Source organism: Ictidomys tridecemlineatus, chromosome 9 (genome assembly GCF_052094955.1).
Source record: "Ictidomys tridecemlineatus isolate mIctTri1 chromosome 9, mIctTri1.hap1, whole genome shotgun sequence".
Lineage (NCBI taxonomy): Eukaryota > Metazoa > Chordata > Mammalia > Rodentia > Sciuridae > Ictidomys > Ictidomys tridecemlineatus.
This window is the reverse complement of record NC_135485.1, coordinates 31,523,125-31,543,079: the sequence shown is the minus strand read 5'-3', so window position 1 is coordinate 31,543,079 and position 19,955 is coordinate 31,523,125. Positions and strand designations below refer to the sequence as shown.

The window sequence follows — 19,955 nt, the reverse complement described above, 5'->3', positions numbered from 1 at the left end:
TAAAAGATGAAATCCTGCCCTTTGAGTTGCACATCCAACTGTCAGTCCCTCCACTCTTCTCCCCTGCCTCTGTGGCCAAAGTGTCTAGCAAGGACCAACTGGTACTGGTTGACCATGACCATGAAGAATGGTCAGAAGGACCATGATAGGCCCTATCACGAACTTCTTCAAAGGCACTTTATGTAAAAAGCACTGAAGATATTGCAGGTGGCTAATGGTTACTGAGTGCACACTATGTGTTCTGATTCCTTAGAGTATTTAATTCATTCTGCCCTAACATTAACTCTGCAAGGTCTCTGTTAATTATCATTCCCATTTTACCAACTGGAAACAGATTAGGTTGAGACACTTGCCAGGGGTCAGAGCGAGTTCTTAAAATGCAAACCCAGGCAGTCCAGATATCCTGTTCTATGGTGACAAACAAACCAATGTACTATTCAGTGAGCAAGTGACCACAACGGGAACGTAGAAAGTACAGCACGCCCTCCCCCACAGTATTGTCATTATTATGGAAGACAAAAAAGTGAAGTAATTTGTTTTCTAAATGAAGGGAGCCTGTGACTTGTACTTAAGATGCCTTTGTGACCTTGCCTGGTGGTTATAGACAACATTTAGGCAGAATTGATGATAGCAGAATTCTAATCACACCTCACCATGTCTGCACAACACTTTGTAGTGTATAAATGTTTTCAAACTTATACCCCCAAAGGGAAGCACAAACCTTACATATTCTCTCACCCCAGTGTGGAAGCAGATCCTCAGCATGAATCTCAAGTCCATGAGCAGCACTCTTTCTACTCTTTGACCAGGAGTCTTGGATGTCATCTCAGGCAAAATTCTTTTATTTCCTCCAATACAGTACTGGGTATTGAGCCCAGGGGGATTATACCACTGAGAGACATCTCTAGCACATTTTATTTTGAGACAGGGTCTAAGTGGCCCTGGCTGGCTTTGGACTCATTATGCTCCTGCCTCAGCCTTCCCAGTCACTGGAATTATAGGCATGTGCCACTGTGCACAGCTTAGGCAGAATTCTTTGGAATACAAAAATATGCATGTATGCAAATGGTCCTGCCTAACTGCGATGCTAATTTGAGCAGGGAGAAGAAGCTGGCACCTTATGCATCATGTAAGCCCAGCCAGGCTCCAAAGTCCCCCTGGGGTGTCTTTTTAGGCTCCATGCCCAGTGTGGCAGGACTCATTTCAAGTGATCTCAGTTTAGATATATGTCCTTAAAAAAAAAATTTTCCGTATCATTGGCTGCTAAAAGACACACCCCGCCCACATGAAAAACAGAAGCAATGAGTGATTTTTGCTAATTGCTTGAATTCCATAAACTTAGAGCTTTACAGCAGATTCAGAGAGAAAAAAAAAATAATGACGCAAACTCTAGGCTGGAGCTGTTGGCCATGAAATAATAGATAATATGTCTAAGGCAAATGTGTAGGAGAGCAGTTACAGGTGTCTACTTAACAAAGTATATTGGTGACCTTTATGATGTGTCATTTCCCTTGATAGACCTAACGACCATCTATGGTGAAACTTTGATATATTTTACTTTATTGTCCAATAACTACAACTCTCTGAGCAGCTAGTACATCCCGGAAGCACTAACGTTCACAACAACCCTGAGAACTAGGAATGATAAGGCCCAATGTGCAGAGGAGAATGTTACGTTCTCCCTTTCACGTCATCTGAATGTAGGTAAATTAACTGAGATCAATGTAAGTGGCAGACTTGAGCTATCAGACTTTGTTTTCATGGGAAGGGCTGGTTATTTCATTTCTTTCAGGTCATTCACAGATGAGTGGCTCTGGGCAGCTTGGGTTGCTGGGTGGATGCAGCTCGCTTGGAAGGAACAGAGTCCATCCTCCAGTGAGAACTGCAGAGCCCTGTCCCCAACCTGGCCACCCAGTCCAGCCTCATCTAAAACAAGAGAGGCTATCACAGGAGAGACGAAGAACTGACGCAGGGTTCAGGGAAGAAAAGGCTCTTCTCTCAACGTTTCTGAGCCTTATATATTTCAAAGTGAACGAGAGACTGATTTAAACTAAGGAAGCTCTGGCATTGTCTTTTACCCCCTCTTACTTGGCAACAAATAAGCAGCCCGTTCTGCTTGGCTGTCAGCTTGTTCTATTGAAAGAAACTGGGCTCTCCCAAAAAGCCTGTTAGACCTCCTGGGAATGTCATGGGTCATGCCAGAAACCTCTGTTCACCCCATCTCTAGGCAGGGAAGCTACAAAGATCAGTGCATGGTATGTGTCTGCCTGGTCCCAAGGCCCAAAGAACTGTGCACCCACAATCAGGGACGGCATCTGGTGAGGAGGGATGCGGGGGATACGTGTCTGGCTTGGCTATGTCTGCTCTTCCTCTGAAGATTTCTAAAATGTCTATTGTTCCTCAGAGAGTTTTTTCCCCCTCTGTAATTAATTACTATGTGGTTGAGAAGATTCACAGACTAGCAGAAAATACTGAGTGCTGAAACATATGAAAACAATTAGAAAAGAAGTACAATCACGTGAAACCTATAATTCAGTTAAAAAAAAAAAAGTTTACTTCTCCAATGGGAAACACCAAGTAAGAGAACTCAAATCTCCATGGCATTTTAATTCAGGGGAAGTGAATCTTGGTTCTTATTTTATCCTCTTAAAAACAGAAATCCTGGCTTCTTTGACCTAGTCTTATATTGGGGGAGGGAGTAATTAAGTTAACACAATCATAAAATAAAATAGAAGAAAAAGTAGTTTATATGTTCTTTTTTTTTTTTTTTACTTCAGTGGAAACTAATAAATACTAAATGCCACACATTTATTAAGAAGTCCTATTTTCTGTCCCCTGATGCTAAGATACCTCCTAATATATTATTTCACAGGAGGCTCAGGATTGCCCGGCTTCTAACCTCATGTGAAACTGAAATAACATCACCTTTGCTTCTTTTTGTAGACTGTCTTAAAAATAATGTAAAGTGGTGTTTGAGATGCCTGAGAAGCAGACAAACTGAAAACTGGTCTGTAAAAATAAGCTTAGTTCTTGTCTCTGTGTGCCTCAGATCCCCAGGCTCTCTCTCCTCTCTACAGACGTAATTTCTCAACTGAGAAATGGCCCCCAAGGAGGATGATCATGGGCCTCTTGTTGGGTCCAAAGATGTAATGGCCAGAATGAATCTGGATGTCAAAACAGGAGACTGAGATTAAAATGCTTTGAGAGACATCTGCATATTTCAGTGATTTATATTCTTATTTTCCAGACAGCAAGAATCCTTTTCTTTTTCATGATATGCATTTCATTCCAGTTAAGTGACTTTCCACCACATGAAAAGCAGGACCCCCAAATGTGGATAAACTTAGAATAACTCTCAACTCTATTGTGGCTTGCAAAAGTTAAGTGACAAAAACTCAGATGTGCCAGGCTGGTGGCATGGTCTGTTTAAAAGCTCATAAGCTGGCTAGCAGCTGACAAAATCTGTCTAACAAATGAATCTGGTGATTAAAGCAGGTCTGTGGTGGTGCTGTTGGGGACATTCTCTAGGAATATGTATCATTATCTTGGGCCTAATTTTAAAGACTTAGAAGATCTGAGGTAGGAGGACATGAACTGTCTTGCAAACTTCTGCTTCGTAGAGTCCACTTGAATGAAAGAGGTAAATCTTTAACCAGATGGCAGAAAATATGAATGGGAGCAAAAAACGATCACATAAGTAGAACAGACACCAATCAGAATGACATCCTTAAACTAATTAGGATTCTGTGTTTGAATATCGTAACTGGGAATCGTCATACAAGTGTTCAATGTTTCATTGTCAAGTAAGCCTCCTGGTTACTAAAGTGGCACCAACACTTGGTGGCATTCCCATCCTGTGCCTGACTTCTTTTCTCAACATGTCGCCATGATTCCTGGGTGTGCCCACTTAGCTCCGTGTAGCTCCCTGCTCATCCCCCCTTGCTTTTTTGGAGACTTGAAAGATAATGATGCCCTTGGTAAATTTTAGCTTAAAGACTTCACAGATCTGTAAAAATGAAAGCATGTGTGTCAAAGACACAAGGATTAAATTTGGCGAGGACAGGGGTAAATTCATACTCTAATTATGTCCTGAACTTAAAGAGGGACATAGGATGTCTAAGAACAGTACAAAGTGAGGGAATATTACTCATTTTTATATTCTCAGCATCTAGCTCGGTCTCTGGGATAAGCAGATGTTCAAGGGATGTAGAAAAAGTAATGTGTCTGACAATGTCTTTGAATCAAAATTCAAAAAATATCTGTATTTTTTTAGAAAGGAGTCTATGGTATTGCTTGTCGTTATCTCAGAGAGCTGCTTGGAGCACACATACAATTTTAAATGTTAGAAACTTCTAGAAGCTGTACGTGTTTTGGATTGGCGTGGTTATCTGTGGGATACCACAGAAAGGAAAAAGTATATCCTTGTTTTTTTTTAATCAACACAAAACTACTCTAAGGATACATATATCAGTTCAACATCAGAGGTTTCAATAAAAACCTAGGCCACAGAAATAACCACATATGGAGCTGAACAGAGAAATCAAAGCGTTCCATCAAATGTGTGGGAGGCCCATGAGGTACTGTGGTCAGAGCACCCAAACCTGGCCACCAGGCTGGTGGTGACCAGCTCTCCAAGTCACTTACTAGCGCTCATCCTCAGTTTCCTTTTCTAAAAAACAAGTATAGCACGTGTCTTTGAGAATTAAATGAAATAGCAAGTGACAAAGGAATTTCAATTGTTGGACTGCTATTGAAGCCAATTTATAGTGTATTTTTTGTTAGAATCGTGAGTTTTTATATAAGGAAAGTTAACCAGGATTACAAAGCACTACATAAACTGTCCAACTAGTTTTCTGTGGCTTTGATTGCTGAAGGTGTCCATGAAACCTTCAGTATGAAGCCTCAGGACTGTACTCTGGTGCCTTTGTTATAATTAAGAGAAGTAATCACTCTGTTCTTTGGTCTTTGAATCAACATACTTTAGAGAATAAAGAGAAATAAATTCAACCCCAGTTACTACTCCCTTAAGGCAAAGAAAGTGAGTGGATTTTAAGCCAGCCACTCTTCCTAAAGAGTCTTCCCCATTTCAAGACACTATTTTCTAGTGATGTGTACATTGGGATAATGAGCCATTTAGGAGTAGTATAAACATTAAACAAGTCACAAACAATAGATAGATAAATGCCATTGCTAGGTAAATCCTACAGCCCACAAATGACTAACTTAGCACAAAGTCAAATCAAGCAGCAGGGAACTCAGCCTTCACCTCCATTTAAAATAACCAAACACTTAGCAGAGATGGGCCCTAGGGCAAAAGCTATGATCTATTTCTCTTTGTTCAGAGTAGGGAAGAGTGATGCAATGGGACAAGCAGGAAGCAGAACGACAGGATGAACAGTCCAACTTGCTGGGCAGATTCCAAACCTGCGGGCATGCAGAGAGCTGGTGGGGCCGGCCCTCCAGCAGCAGCGCTAACCTGGCAAAGCGCTGCGCTGCAGGCATGACCTTGATCCCGGCTTGCTCCAGCCTTCTGCGTTTTTGGATTTCAGCAGCATCTTTGTCTTCAGACACGGGAGTTGGCGCCACTAAAGCCCCCTCTGCAGGAGGCTGCTCCTTCCCACTGGCATTGGGTGATTCTAACCCACCATCGGGAGCCTTCCCACCAGGATCCATTTGGCAGGTTGGGTCTTCTTCATCTGGGGACCCCACTTCGCTTCCTTCTTCCTCTATGGTTTCAGGATAACTAATGAGTTGGACAAGATGGTTTACCAAACTAACAGACTGGCGGGGGGAGCAGATCATATGTCAGTTCCCAGCCATTCTAGTATCACTTAAAAAAAAAAGTCATAGCATGCAATATGAACCTGGTAATGTGAAGACAATAAGTGCAGCCACTGGTTCATTAATACAATGCCTCGTACTTAAACATTGATTAACAGTTATTTCAACACTGGAACTGAAAGGAAAAACCCTTTTCTGCTGGAAAAATGAAGCTTGTTAGCGTTGTTCAATAGTTAAAACTTCTAACAAAATGTTATTCAACAGGAAATCATAGTTGATGAAGGTGAACTATTAGAAAAGTTCCCTTACTGTAAGGTTCCTGAAGGAAGGGATTCTTATCTTATATACCATTGGGTCCCCAAAGCCTAGAAGACAGCACCTAGAACATTGTAGATGCTCAATAAATATTTGCTGAACAAAAAAATAAATACCTAAACGAGAGCAAGGAGAAGACTGTTTCTCTTAGGAAAACACTGTTTCTCTCAAAAGATGAGATCAACATATTTTCCATTTATCTTGACCGTATGTGTGATTGTGAAGCATGTTCCAAGCACCACTTGCACACTTGAGCTTGTATCTGGATGAACTTGTACCAAGATATTAAAAAGTCATTTTGCATAAAAAGTCTTCCTATACCCAACCTCACAGGATCAGGAGTCAGGCAATCTCTGCAGAAGGACACAGATGACAGATCTGATCTCTTTTTCCTGTGGGAAACACTGGCTTTATACACCTGCTCATTACACCAGTATTTTCTGGTCACCTCCCATGGGCCAGGCACAGTTCTGGGTGCCTTTGTGAAGCTGATATTTTATCATGACAAGGTCTCTCCAGGGATCTGTTCTGCCTCTTCCATTTGTTACCTTACATCCATGCTCTGAAATGGTTGTTTAACCCGTTTCACATCCAGAAGTTTCCCCAGGACAGGAGCAGCACAGCACAGGCTTACCTGAAGGGCCTCTCCCCGCCCAGGGGCGAGGTGGCGGTACTCCAGCTCTTGCGGTATTCCTCTCGCTCCGCTTTCTTCTTTCTCAGAGGGGCGGGGACGTAGGCTGTCTGGTTGCTCTTGTTTGGGAGGTACTGGTTAAAAGGCACTGCTGACTTGGGCTCGCCATGGGAAGTCCGCCGGGCAGACATGTCATCCTTCTTCACATCTGGCAGCTTCCGATGATGCGGCAAGTCGGATTCTGAGTCACTTCCTCTCCCTGGGGAAGACAGGATGGGTGATGGAACAGTGTGTCAGGCTAACAGAAAGGTCCCCAGGGGTGAGTGCACAGTGTCAGGGATGTGGTTACATCTGTGGGTTCTGGGGATTCCTTAAGTCCATCACTTAATAAATCTAAAGTATCAGTCTACACGTGTCCACTCTGGGAAAAGTTCTCAAGTCTAATAAGGAAAAAACAAACACAAGCCACTAAACTAAGAATAAAATATAGAGGGACGCCTAACTGTACCTGGGAATTATACACCTGGCGTAGAACAACGTGCCCGCTGAGATTCATAGCATGCAATATGGCCTCAATTCACCTGGGGGAATTCTTAATGTACTCTTGCTGCAGGTCTTATACTGTGCTAGACATTTTGATAAATAAGAATTATAAAGGATCTTGTCTTTGAGGTATCTGAAACTATGAAATACCTAGAAGATTGAAGTTGTAGAGAAGGCACAGGAACATAAAGAACAATAGGAATTCAGGGAGGTGACCAATTTGGATCACAGCAAGGATTTGCCTGCCAAGGAGCGGTTACAGATTCCCCTGAAATGGAGCTCTGCCCGGGTGCCCTGGCTGGAGGCAATTTTTTTCTTTCTGTGATCCCTATGGTTCTATGATCTTGTCTTCTCTTCTGGCACATTATACATTCTGCCTTGTGTTTTGAGAAGAAGAGTTATGTATTGTTCACGGTTTTTTACCAAACTGCCTTTGCACATGGTGGGCATCCTCAGGTTATCTGATGAATGCATGAACTGACTTGGCTTAAGGAGCACTTTAGACATTGCAAAGGAATTCCACGTGGCCCACATCAGACTTCTGTTGGGCAAAGACCCCGATAATTACATTGTATTCCTGTTTCCTGAGCCTCATCTCATTAGATTTCTAAGACCTATTAGAATGAAGCTCTTGTTAAGTATTATATAAATGACCAGCATTTTTAACACATTCAACTCCGATGATGATGAATGGAAATGAATCTATCCACATTTAAGAAAAGAGCCTTCAACTAAGAGCCAAGAGATGCAGAGGGAGTAGTGTGCAGGGTTTTAAACCAGATCCGCTTCACTTTGAGCTCTGCTACTCACTGGTCTCTTTATGTATCAGACTTTGTACACATCACTTTACCACTGCATCAGTTTTTCAATCTATAAAATGGGGATAATAGTGTCACTTGCTTCATAGGACAGTTGGAAGGATCAGATCCAGGTAAAACTATCGGGGCAGGACTTGGCACCAAGTGTTTAATAAATGCTGCCTACTCTAGGTGGAGTCAGGAGGATTGTGAGCTCAAAGCCAGCCTCAGCAAGAGCAAGGCACTCAGCAACTCAGTGAGACCCTGTCTCTAAATAAAATACAAAATAGGGCTGGGGGTGTGGCTCAGTGGTGGAGTGCCCCTGAGTCAATACCCAGTACCTCTCACCGCAACTCCCCACCACCAATTAACCTATGAGTAGTTTAATTTGAGCAAATGCTGCCTACTCTAAATATCATCATAGTTCTGGATCTGTCAGAAATGAGCTGTGAGTTCCTAGGCTCGTCTCTAACACACTTCACTGTCCTCGCCTGTAGAACAGCAATGAAATTAATCGCCCTGGAGATTAAATCATACAATGGCTTTTTAAAAAGACTGTCGAAGTTAAAAGTGTTGGCCATAAACAAGTTGCTCATTGTTGTACACAAAATATTCAGTTTACGAATTATTCATCCCACTTGCTTTCAGTCTCCCTTCTGAAATTCTGACCATTTCATTTCTTGTTACTATTTACTTCATCACTTAGTCCCCTTCCTGCCCCAACTCCTTTTACAAGTACATCTGTCTCAGTGTCATAATAAAATGTTCAGGGCCTCCTGTGAATTGCTGTATAAATAGACACTAACACAACCTCGCTTTTCCAAGCCCTTAGATGTTTCCACACTTGATATCATCCCCAATTTATTTATTTATCCAAGTCCTGGGGATTGACCCCCAGGGCACCTCACCACTGAGCTACGTCCCCAGCTCTTTAGATTCTTCATTTTGAGACAGGCTTTTGCTAAGTTGCTCAGGCTGGCCTTAAACTTGCAATCCTTCTGCCTCAGCCTCCCAAGTCACTGGAATCACAGAATTATTCCCATTTTATAAAGGTGGAAACAGGCTCAGAGAAGCCAAAGGAGCCCTTTCTCATGGCTGGCTAGTGACAGCTCTGAGAAACCAGTGTCTGTTCTCTGAACTCCCAGAGTTCTTCCTGCGGTAACACACTTCTCTTGGGAATATGTTCTCTGCTTAAAGTGTCCTAAGTGAAGTACTGCCCTGCACTGAAAAATGAATGCAAGAAAATAACTCTTCAATCAACTATGGAAGCTTCGGGATGGATCAGAGTTGTCTTGGATCCGTCAGTTCTAAAATAGAATAATCTGGGAACCTTATTTATTGTGTTCCATATTTGAAACACATTATCTATGATGTGCTTTGTGAACGTCTCAAAATACATTGTTTGACACATAAACACACCACCTCCTCCCCTCACCGATTATTCTTGGATGAATGTCTTCAATAGACATTTCAAGAGCAGAGTGGCTCATTGAGAGGTGTGTAGTTTATGGACCTGCAGACCAGGCTCATTTCAACTCCATGTCCACTAGCTACATGGCCTGGGAACTTGTTTCTTTAAACATTTTATTCACCAATATATTTTTAAAATTTTTTTTTAGTTATAGTTGGGCACAATACCTTTATTTTATTTGTTTATTTTTATATGTTGCTGAGGATCGAAACCAGCGCCTCACACATGCTAGGTGGATGCTCTGCCCCTGAGACATTCCCACCTGCCCCACCCTGGGAATTTAAGCCCTTTGTCACTAAGGTCGTCATGGCCTACACAGAGATGATTATACAGCTCTCCTGAGGATTAAATGAGATGACATAAAGCACCTCGGAAGAGGCTAGCATGGTACAACATTGGCAAATGTCAGAGCTCATCTAAGGCCAGGACTGGAAAAAATTTTTACCTCATCCTATGAAAATAGAAATTGATTAGGGTGGCTTCTCCATGTATGACCCCAGTTAGGAAAATGCAGCCGAGCACAAGGAGATCTATTTTTATAAAAGGCCAACCCTTCCTTTTTATGAGGCTACTTTTGCTCTGTTCCGGCAACTAGGGGTCTCACTTCTTCTCCTTCTTTTCTGCTTCCTTCCTTTATCTTTGCCACATAATGCTTTTCTTTGAATCTTCCTCTAACACTTAATTTTGCTTATTCCTTGTGTCTCCCCTTTCATACATCTCTCATACAAAATAGAAGAATGTTCATTTAATAGGATGCCGCCCCTTATTTATAAATGTGTTATGAGTGGAAAGATTTATAGTTCCTCTTCACTGAAGTCCATTAAGCAGCCCTGGAAGTTGAGCTAATGAAGGAGAGGTAGGAAATGGGCACCTAACTCGCAAGACAGTTTGGCTGAATCAACCCTATTGGTTCATCCTGTGTCCAACACACAGAACCACGGCACCTTTCATGAATGTGGGGCTTTTTATTTGCTAATTTGTTTGTTGGGTACTGGGATTGAAGCCAGGGTGCTCTACCACAGAGCTATACTCGGAGCCCTTTTAATTGTTTACTTGGAGACAGAGTTTCCTTAAGTTGCTGAGGCTGGCATCAAACTTTCAATCCTCCTGCCTCAGCCTCCCTAGCAGGTGGGATTACAGATTTGTGCCCCTGTGCCCAGAAAATGTGGCTCTTGGGTTTTTTTGAATGGGTCATTGGATACCAATAATAATAAAATAAAAGCTCTCCATATTGACTCAATATAGTCTTGAAGAATTTCATGGTAAGGCTTTCCCCAATTTGTTATTAAGACCTAGGAAATATATTTTCAAGACAAAAAGAAAAAAAGTTCTACCAAATTTGGAAGTGTTTATCAGAACAGGCAAACTTCTTGATTATCATCATTTAAAGAAACATAACAAAAAACCATGTGAAATCCAACATATATTTGGCTAAAATTATATTGCATTTTTAAGACAGATCAAATTTAAAATCTTTAAAAAACCACCTCGTTTACAGGAACATAAGCCTTAATTAAGATATCGACCTGATTGGTGAAATCCGTGTAGGATGCTATTTCATAAGAGTGTTTTGTAATGCTCAATTCTATGTTTGTCTTTAGATGGAGAAAACATTTATTAGTAGACTCTAGCTTATCAATCTTAATGGCTGTAAACTAAATTGTGCTTCAGTACATATTAGTATAATATTAGCAATCACCATCTCAAATCCCTTCAAGATGTAGTTCGGCATCATTCTGAACCCCTGGACGCTGGTGACACAGTGAACGATCTATATTACTAGTTACAACAAATCAGGGCAAAAAGAGGCAATAACTTTTAAAAAACAATCAAAACAATATGAATGAAACAGTTTGACTAAGAGAAGTTTTGTAAGAGTAAAAATCACATTTTGGTTAAGTTAAAGCCTAATTAGATCATGGACTTGGTATTTCACTTCAAGTCCTGTGGGTGGTACTTAAGATGTCAAATAAAATCTTAGAAATGTTTTTCAGGCAGCCCACAATGCATCATAGAATTCTTTAGAAGTCACATATTACATGGCCTCTAGGCTGATTTATTTGCTAGAAAGTATAAGTCCTAAAGAAAAGCATTTGACCAGTCACTGAGGATGAAACATCTACTAGGGAAACAGATGTTTGGTAGAGGAGTATGTTTTGGACTTCCACTTCTTGAGGCTAACGTTGTTATCCTATTTTACTGACAGAGATTTTTGTCCACTTAAAAATATTGGAACAATACTTAAATTCTTGAAGTCTCATTGTAAAATAAGCATAATAAGGGATGTCTCACAGCTAAAGAAGAGAAGTAAGTAAGATACTGTGAATCTCCAAGATTTGGGCTGAGGATGAAACGAGATGCTGTATGTAATTAACTCAGATTCTGGATACATTCCATACTCCAGTCCTTTTAGTAACACAGTTTTGTATATTTTAGCTACAAAAGATAATTCTGGTCACAGAGAGTAGGTCTAAGTCCAGAAATTTATCGCTAATCAAGCAATATATATATAAAAAAAATGGGAACAAAAAATTCCCCACTAAGCCTCGGTGTCTTTCTGCAACTTTTAAAATGCAGAGCCAAACCCCTTTCCCTTCCCAAACCTACAAAGATGCAAGATAAATAAGGCAAGCAGCTTCTTAAAAACAGGCACTAATTTATATCAGGTTACATGACCACACATTTTTGTAAGGAAAAATGATCATTCCATACAGGTGATATAAAATCTGTGGGGTTGAAATCAAATCCAGCCTCAGGGTGAACAGGCAGCCTGGGTTGTGCACTATACATTAAGGGCCACCTGCATCGAGCTAGACAACTGATCGGGTATCATAAGTACCAGATTGCCAAAAAATGTGCCAATTAAAGTCGCACAATCCCAGGTTTCAGAAGTTTCCTAAGTGTGGGTAGCGCATTTCCAGTTTGCTGGAAATGGATCCATTTTCACTTACACCGTGTGGTCCTCGCTCCAACGTTTCCCTTCCTCATACCCAGAGTACATAAACTTTAGCACACTTTATGAGCTAATGGTCTGCCAGCGTCTTGATTCACCAAAGCCAAGTGAGGAATGATGTAACACGTTTTCCAATAGAAGATAGGCTCACTGAGGCAGTGTTCAAATAAACTGCTGGCAACATCAACCAAAGTTCTGAGCACCATGAAAAACATTCAAAGACATTTTTTTTCCCCCTACCGGTTTATAGAATTACCAGGTTCCAGCAAGGTGGTTGTGGAATCATCCCTTCCCAGCACCCGTCTCTCCGCCATGCAGCCCCGGTTAATGATTCATTCCAGGATGTTCAGTCTATGAAGACTGCAACTTACCATCACTGCTTCCCCTCAGCACTACATCTGGCGAAGGTGTCTGCCTGGAGCGGGAGCCAAAGGAGTCTAGGCTGTCAAAGGAATCATCTCGGCCATGGCGAGGAGGGGAGAGAGAGTCACTGCGCTCGGAATCCCAGCAGTCGATGTAGCCACTGTCTCGGATGCTGCGTTTAGGACTCTCAATGTCATCGGTTTCCTGTACGAAAATTTTAAAAAAGTTACAGACATTAATAAACAGATCCGGAAAATTGATCTCCAGTTCTCTCCAAAATATCCTGCCTATCGAATCAGTAATGGCAACGTTGCAGCAACCAGTCATGGCAGATCTGATTTGCACCCATGGTCACTGTTCCATTCCTCAACCTTTTTCCATCGGGAAATCACCCGACATTTCAAACCAATAAATAAAACATCCCCAAGGAATGAATCCTCCATAATATTGAGCAAACAACAAACAAACAAACAAAGCAAAAGAATTAAAAGAGTGAAGGATCACAGTTTGGATTCACAATGATGCAGTGAGAGAGAAAAGCAAAAGTGAAAAACCAAAACCTTGACCTTGACCTGTCTTTCAGAATCCATAACTGCATGCCTGGACGGGGACTGCCCCCCTAGTTCAGCCGTGCGGCGGCTCCTGTCTATGCTATCTGGCAAATACAGACAGCATTTGTGTTAGCAGCAGAATCGGCTCTGTAAAATCCTGGAGCAGCATGCCTCCATGCCGTGCTACCTCGGAGGGAAATTCCTGCTCTGAAAGGGAGCTGTCTCTCTGAGGCAAAAAGTTAAAAAAAAAAAAAAAAAGCAATGAAAAATATGCAAAATGCTTTTCCTGATGCTTCAGAAGAATCCAGGCATGCTCTTGCTCTCGGCCAGCTCTTGGCGCTGGGGGAGCTGAAAGCACTTGTAGCTGACCCACATGTTCAGAGCAGGGAGAACAATGGCTGTCTTTGACAGCCTGTGATTATAAATTCTTTCCAGCACAAGCGGCACATACTAAAACACTGAAACTCCAGCAGAAGAAAGGTCAGTCAAAGCCATCCTCACCCTCGGATTATAATAAAAGCCTTGTTCCCGCCAGTGTCTTAGCATTCATTACAATAGCCCAGGCTGACGAAAACAAAAATAACTCCAGTCACTCAAAGATAAACCTCAATTTAATATCCCCCAGACTGCCGCTTAAAATCAGGACTGAGGATAACACTGGCAGAGGGATATGTTCTCATCTGCAAAGACCGGAACGTCGCACTGTGGGTTTCCCAGGATGCTCGTGAAGGTCCCTTCTGCATTCCCAATAAAAAGGCAAACTAAATAAATATTCTCCATGTTAGCAGTTTTGGAAACTGGTCTAGACTAAGATGCCCACAGGAGCTGAGGCCTTTGCAGGAAGTGCTTTATTGGCTGTTTCTATCCATTATATCTGGGTCCTCTGACACGTTCCCCGGAGGGAGGCATTGGGGGTTGGAGTGGCTGTAATTCAGAAGACACATGCAGGTTTTGCATCAAGAGAAAGGAGTGGGTAAGTGGGCAAGGGAAGGGCTGGGGAGAGCCCCGCAGCCTCCACGCAGAGGACCTGATGGCCACTCCTGAAGAACTGGGTGAGGATGGCCTCCATGACCCCAAGGCAGAAGTTACTGTTTGGGAAATTAAGGCAGTTTACCTGCAGGTCAAAAGTTAACCAGGACTTGGAAGAAAAGTCAGGCCTGAATAGCTGGAAAAGGAAGAACTCAGGACTCACTGACAAGTATTAACCTAAATTAGATATGGTTTTGAATTTCATTTCTTTGGAAACACGGTCAATATCTTGAATTATTTACCTACTGAGAGTAGGTCAAATGGCTAAAAAATGAAGCTCACTTTTATTGAATACCTAGGGTCTAGGATCATATGTAACACATTTTGAATGTCATATTACTTACTCTTTATAACCACCCAGTGATGTGGTCAGCATTATCACTATTTTTTGGTTTTTTGTTTGTTTTTTGTTTTGGTACTAGGAATTGAACTCAGGGGCACTCAACCACTGAGCCACATCCCCAGCCCTATTTTGGATTTTATTTACAGACAGGGTCTCACTGGGTTGCTTAGTGCCTCGCCATTGCTGAGGTGGCTTTGATCTCGAGATCCTCCTGTCTTAGCCTCCAAAGTCACTGGGATTATACAGGTGTGCCATTGCACCTGGCGCATTATCATTCTTAATAGAAGGGGAAAAAAAATAAGAAACAGAGAGGTTAAGTAACTTGACTGAAGTCACACAAGAAGAGGCAAAAGGTATGATTCCAAAACAGGACTCTCTCTCCAAATCCCAAATGGTAAAATCTAAAAATACTCAGTCGTCTTCTCCTCCACTGGACACTTCCTGCCTCCTTGACCTGTGGATGATGCTAACCTGGACTAACTAAGTGCTCAGAACTATAAATAGTGCAAAAGGGAGGCTGTTTTGAGTAAGGGCTAAGAGCGTGTCTCGGAAGTCAGACCAACTGGGTTTAAATGCTGGCTCTATCCCTCGCCAGTTGTTTAGTCTCGACCTCATCTGTAAAATGGGGCTGGTGACAATACTACTTTCACAGGGTTCCTGGGAAGACTAAATGTTTGATATATGGAAGGCATTTAGAAAATTGCACAGCACAGAATAAGGACTCAAAATATCAGCTCTGGCTATGATCACTAATATATTTACTCAGGTATAGAAGTTTCAATATGTAAATTACACCACATTTGCAAGTTGAGTTAAGGACACAACTTCACACACACACACACACACACACACACACACACTTCTCTCTCTCTCTCTGTTCATATCCCATATCCAGATGCCTTGGGTCTAGTTTTCTATCAGGGAGGTGGGACGCTCAGGGAGCTGGGCCACTGGTCACATCTTGAAGGGACATGTCTACAAGCTGCTTCAGTGCAGCATTACAAAACTGAATTTTTGAGAAAACAATAACAGAAAGGTTTCCCCAAAGACCCAACATCCCTCCCTCCCCTCCACAAACCACAGGAGAAGAGGCAGGAAGGGAAAGGGAACATGTTTCTTGGAACTGCAGCTGCTTTCTCACAGCTAGTAATGGAAAAGAAAAACAGAAAGGCCACCATGTCCGTGACTGTGCAGAAAGCCAAGAACAAACCCTCGGATCACATGCACGGGCAGGGAGCTGAACGGCACGACCAGGTTGCAAAGCTAAACCAGGCCACCGTGGCCATCCTTGGCCAAGCTGGTCCCCCGGGAACCGAGGGGTGAAGCAAGAGGGAGGACCTCTGGCTAGAAATAAAGATGTGGACAACTGGCAGACACAGTTTTATGGCCTTCCATTGAGTCACTGTGCTTTTTTCTTGGTCACCTAAAGCCAAGCCTTTGGAGGAGGGCAGAAGATATAAACCAATGAGAAGATGGCACAATCTAAATTCCCCCTTTCTGGGGTCTCATCACGTTGGCTTTTCATCTTTGAGCTGAGTAGCTTTGTGTCTTTAGCAGAGAGCACACGGGGTGAAGGGGGTAAGGCCCAAGTCAGCCCTGGTGCTAATTGCTAATTGTTCCAGGAACAGTGTTGATGAACAGGGTGAGGACTTCTAGCTTTCATGAACTTTTTGGATTATTTCCCCCCGGCTGTCCTCTTCTTATCCCTTTGTGAGAGATAACGAGAAGCAGCTAGGATCAGTGGATGACTTTTGGTATCTGAGAAAGTCCAGATGCCTCCGCTTTACCACTTGACATTTTGTGTTTCCTTTGTGATTTATCAGGTAGCTCAACCCTACTCTAAAGTGTCTGAGAGTTCTCTTTCTCCAACACCCTCACTCATTCTCCCCCCGCCACCCTCTGGCTGTGGAAGTGATTCATTCCACGAACATGGACTGGGCATGTTCTCTGGGCCACCAGGCACTGTCCTGGTCCTGGGAACACAGTCTTGTACAAAAATCAACAGACACTCTGTCCTCATGAACCTTATGTTCTAGTCCAGAAAAATAAACAGAGGGATAAGAAGGGACGAGAGTCAGATAAAGAGCACCACCTTGACGGCTAGCTCTCTAGTTCCAACCTGGAGATCTCGTTGGATCCCGTCCATCTCGGGGGTTCTTGTAGCAAACCCCTTGTTTGGCCTAAGTGTCCCTCCTTTGGGGGAGGCTTTGCCTTCTTTCTCAGTGAAAGGCACTGACCAGGCTTTCCAACAGCAGCAGCAACCATCTATGAAGACCTACTGTGTGCAAGACGGTGCTAAGGGCTTGTGTTATGTGTATTACAGAACTTAACAATTTGTCCTATAGTTAACAGTTGTAAGTACCTTTCTCCTACTAGAAAAATGAAAATGACCTGACTAATCTCCTTTGTGAAAGACAAAATATCGATCTTAAATTTATTTCAGCCTGTATCTGTGCAGAATAGGTCTCATCTGTCCCTTAATGTGTTGTCTCCTTCTTCTCCAGTAAACATACCTACAATTTTTAGCTGTAATAAGTCTACCATTCCCAAGTCTTTCCTTTCAGGTAGGTAGGAATATGTGACCAATTTTCAAGTTAACAGAGGTTTGTCTTAGTCTGTTTTCTGTTGCTACGAGGGAACCTCACAGAGGAGGTAATTTGTAAAGAAGGGAAATTTATTCCTCATGGTTTGGGAGGCTGAAAATTCAATGTCAAGGTGTGGCACCCGATGAGGGTTCAGAACATGGCAGGGGGCATCACATGGCTACAGAGTGCTCAGGCAAAGAGAGCCCGCTTTTATAACAAAGCCACGGCCAAGATAACAGACCCCTTGGCAATAACAGCATTAATCCAGTCCCTCATCACATCCTAAGGGTCCCCCCTCTCAATAGCATCACAGTAGCAATTAAATTTTAACATAATTTTTGGAGGGGACTTTGAAACCATGGTAGGAGTGTCATGTGACACTTTTTGGAAGTGTGTTTAGGGGGAAGGCACAGCCCTTTCTTCATCTCATTCCTCTTTCTTCCTGACCTGAATGTGGTCATGACAGGTGGTCATGACCGTGACAGCTAGAGCCTGAGCAGCTATCTTGGACCAGCAGGGGAGAAGCCTGGGGTGGAGGATGACAAGCAGAAAGAAGAGGCTGGGCCCTGTCATGGGACGGAGGTGGAACCCCACACCAACCCTGGACTCCCACACCAACACAGGACTGCTCACCTCATTCATGTTATTTTGAGGGTTTTTTGTTTGTTTTGTGTGTGTGTAGCATTTCCCACCTGAACCCAATCCCGACAAAATAAGAACGCTTTAAAGAAGTTCAAAAAAGGTGAGCCATCTATTATTATTCAAGTACAAATTTAATATAAAAACAAACACTTAGACTTCCCCAAGCCAGACTGGAACTTTGTGGATTTTTCTAAGAATAGAGTCTGATGAAAAATTGCAGGACAAACTCAGAGTTAAGACGAAGAAACAACGTGTTGTGCTTCGTTGTGTGGGTGTGTTTATTTAATTTTTTACAAGAATTTAGCTTAAAGGACTTTGTTTATATGTGTCCTGACCAATATGAAAGCTTTGTCCATTTATAAATACATGAGCCAGACCGCCCCTGGCCAAACGTGAACACGGCTAGCTTGAATTTAAGGAGAGCACATTATTAGAAAGCTGGAACAAATTCTTGCTTTCAGAGGTTGCAAAGAACTGAAAGAAGTCTCTTAAGGAGTCTCATTTCCTTTATTTTGCAGGTTAGGGAAGTGAGAAAAACCAAGGCCTCAAATCTTTGTGTTCTAATAGGGCCTTTTCCAAAATTCATGACTGGATTACAAGTGAATTTATCTGTTCACACTGAGGCTGGCTGGGAGGCTTCTCTTGGATTACATAACACTTTATACTAATACTTAGGATGAGTTATATGTATTGCCCAATCTCATAAAAGATCACTCAGGAAGGATCATGAAGGATCGTGAAGCACGCCACTGTTTTTTTGACAATTTCCTACCTTAGGCCAGTCTTTCCCATAACCTAATAAAAAAATCAATCTTAAATAATGTTCAAACAAAATGTTACACCAAATAAACAAATCAAGCTTTTAAAAATGTCTCCTGAATTTCCAGGTCATTCGAATACAATGGCCATACAATGCACATATTAGATGAGAATGTTTCTAATTCTCACTCTTGGCCAGGGTGGGTGCCAAGGCAAGAACTTGGCTGATGTGACTCACCCACATCAAGGCCCTGATAGGCAAGCAAAGTGACCTTTAGGATAAAAGTGCAGAGCAAGTGTTCACTTTTTGCATAATACTGCATTGTTTAATTCAAGTTTATTCCCCCAAGAAAGCAAGCCCTGAGTTCCTTGGCATACAAAGCCAGACACTGACAGATTGCATTTGCTCTTTTAGAATTAAAGTTGGACTGGGCTCAGATTTTCTGTTCTCCAAAGGTATAAAAGTTCAGGTAGGTTTGAGATGCATGAGGCAAAAATGTCATTGGTAAGATGGTCATTTCCTTGAGCATGACATCTTTGGCTCTAATCATCTTAAAAACAAGGACAAGTATTGCTTTTCCCCCTTATTTAAACCTTATGGGATGGAGAAGAAAAGTTATGTTACCTTTCTCATCTGCGCCAACAATCCTTCGAACTCCTTCAGGTTCAAGGTAGTTCCGCTATAGGACGCGCAGCTGTTGGCAGCTTTTCCCAGCCAGTAAATGGTAACTAATACCTGTGGAACGAATAACGCAGAAAAGCAGGAGAATGTGCCCTCAAGAGTGACGTTTAAACCAAGAAATCAATCAGTCACTCACAGGAAGGCAGGAAGGAGAGAACATGCAACATTGACTTGTACAAACCACACGTATGTGGTACCCCTTAAATGGAAAATCATTTTAATAACAACTCAGTGCCGTCCCAGTCAACACAAAACAGGATTTGGTAGTGGAAGTAAGACTCCAGTTTTAGGGAAAGTTTGGTCGTGAGAAAGTGATCCATAAGTCAGCAAGAAGTAAAACGACATCCTCCCAAATTATTTTCATGTAGTGAAGGTTTCACAATCAGGAGGCAACATATTTCAGAAACTCTTTGGAGTCTTCACCCAGATAAGCAACGGAAGGGACTGTCAATTCCTTTTGAAATAGGTGCTTTTGGAGGCCCTCAATTTCTACTTGTGGGCACAGAGGTT

General features: G+C 42.3%; 1 protein-coding gene across 21 annotated transcripts in view; it reads right to left on the bottom strand.

Moving 5' to 3' along the window:
- Positions 1–19,955, bottom strand: part of Limch1 (LIM and calponin homology domains 1) — a 312,004-nt gene that overhangs the window by 68,114 nt on the left and 223,935 nt on the right. For 13 of the 21 annotated variants that reach the window (XM_078021243.1, XM_078021244.1, XM_078021242.1 and 10 more), the window contains exons 6-8: positions 19,389–19,499; positions 12,863–13,058; positions 6,731–6,986 (exon numbers count right to left, since the gene is read on the bottom strand). In XM_078021243.1, the coding sequence (XP_077877369.1) occupies positions 6,731–6,986; positions 12,863–13,058; positions 19,389–19,499 (563 nt within the window). Of the gene's footprint in view, positions 1–5,476; positions 5,744–6,730; positions 6,987–12,862; positions 13,059–13,420; positions 13,652–19,388; positions 19,500–19,955 lie in introns of those variants that run through there. The other 8 variants (XM_040292497.2, XM_021722762.3, XM_040292498.2 and 5 more) reach the window with 7 other exon arrangements.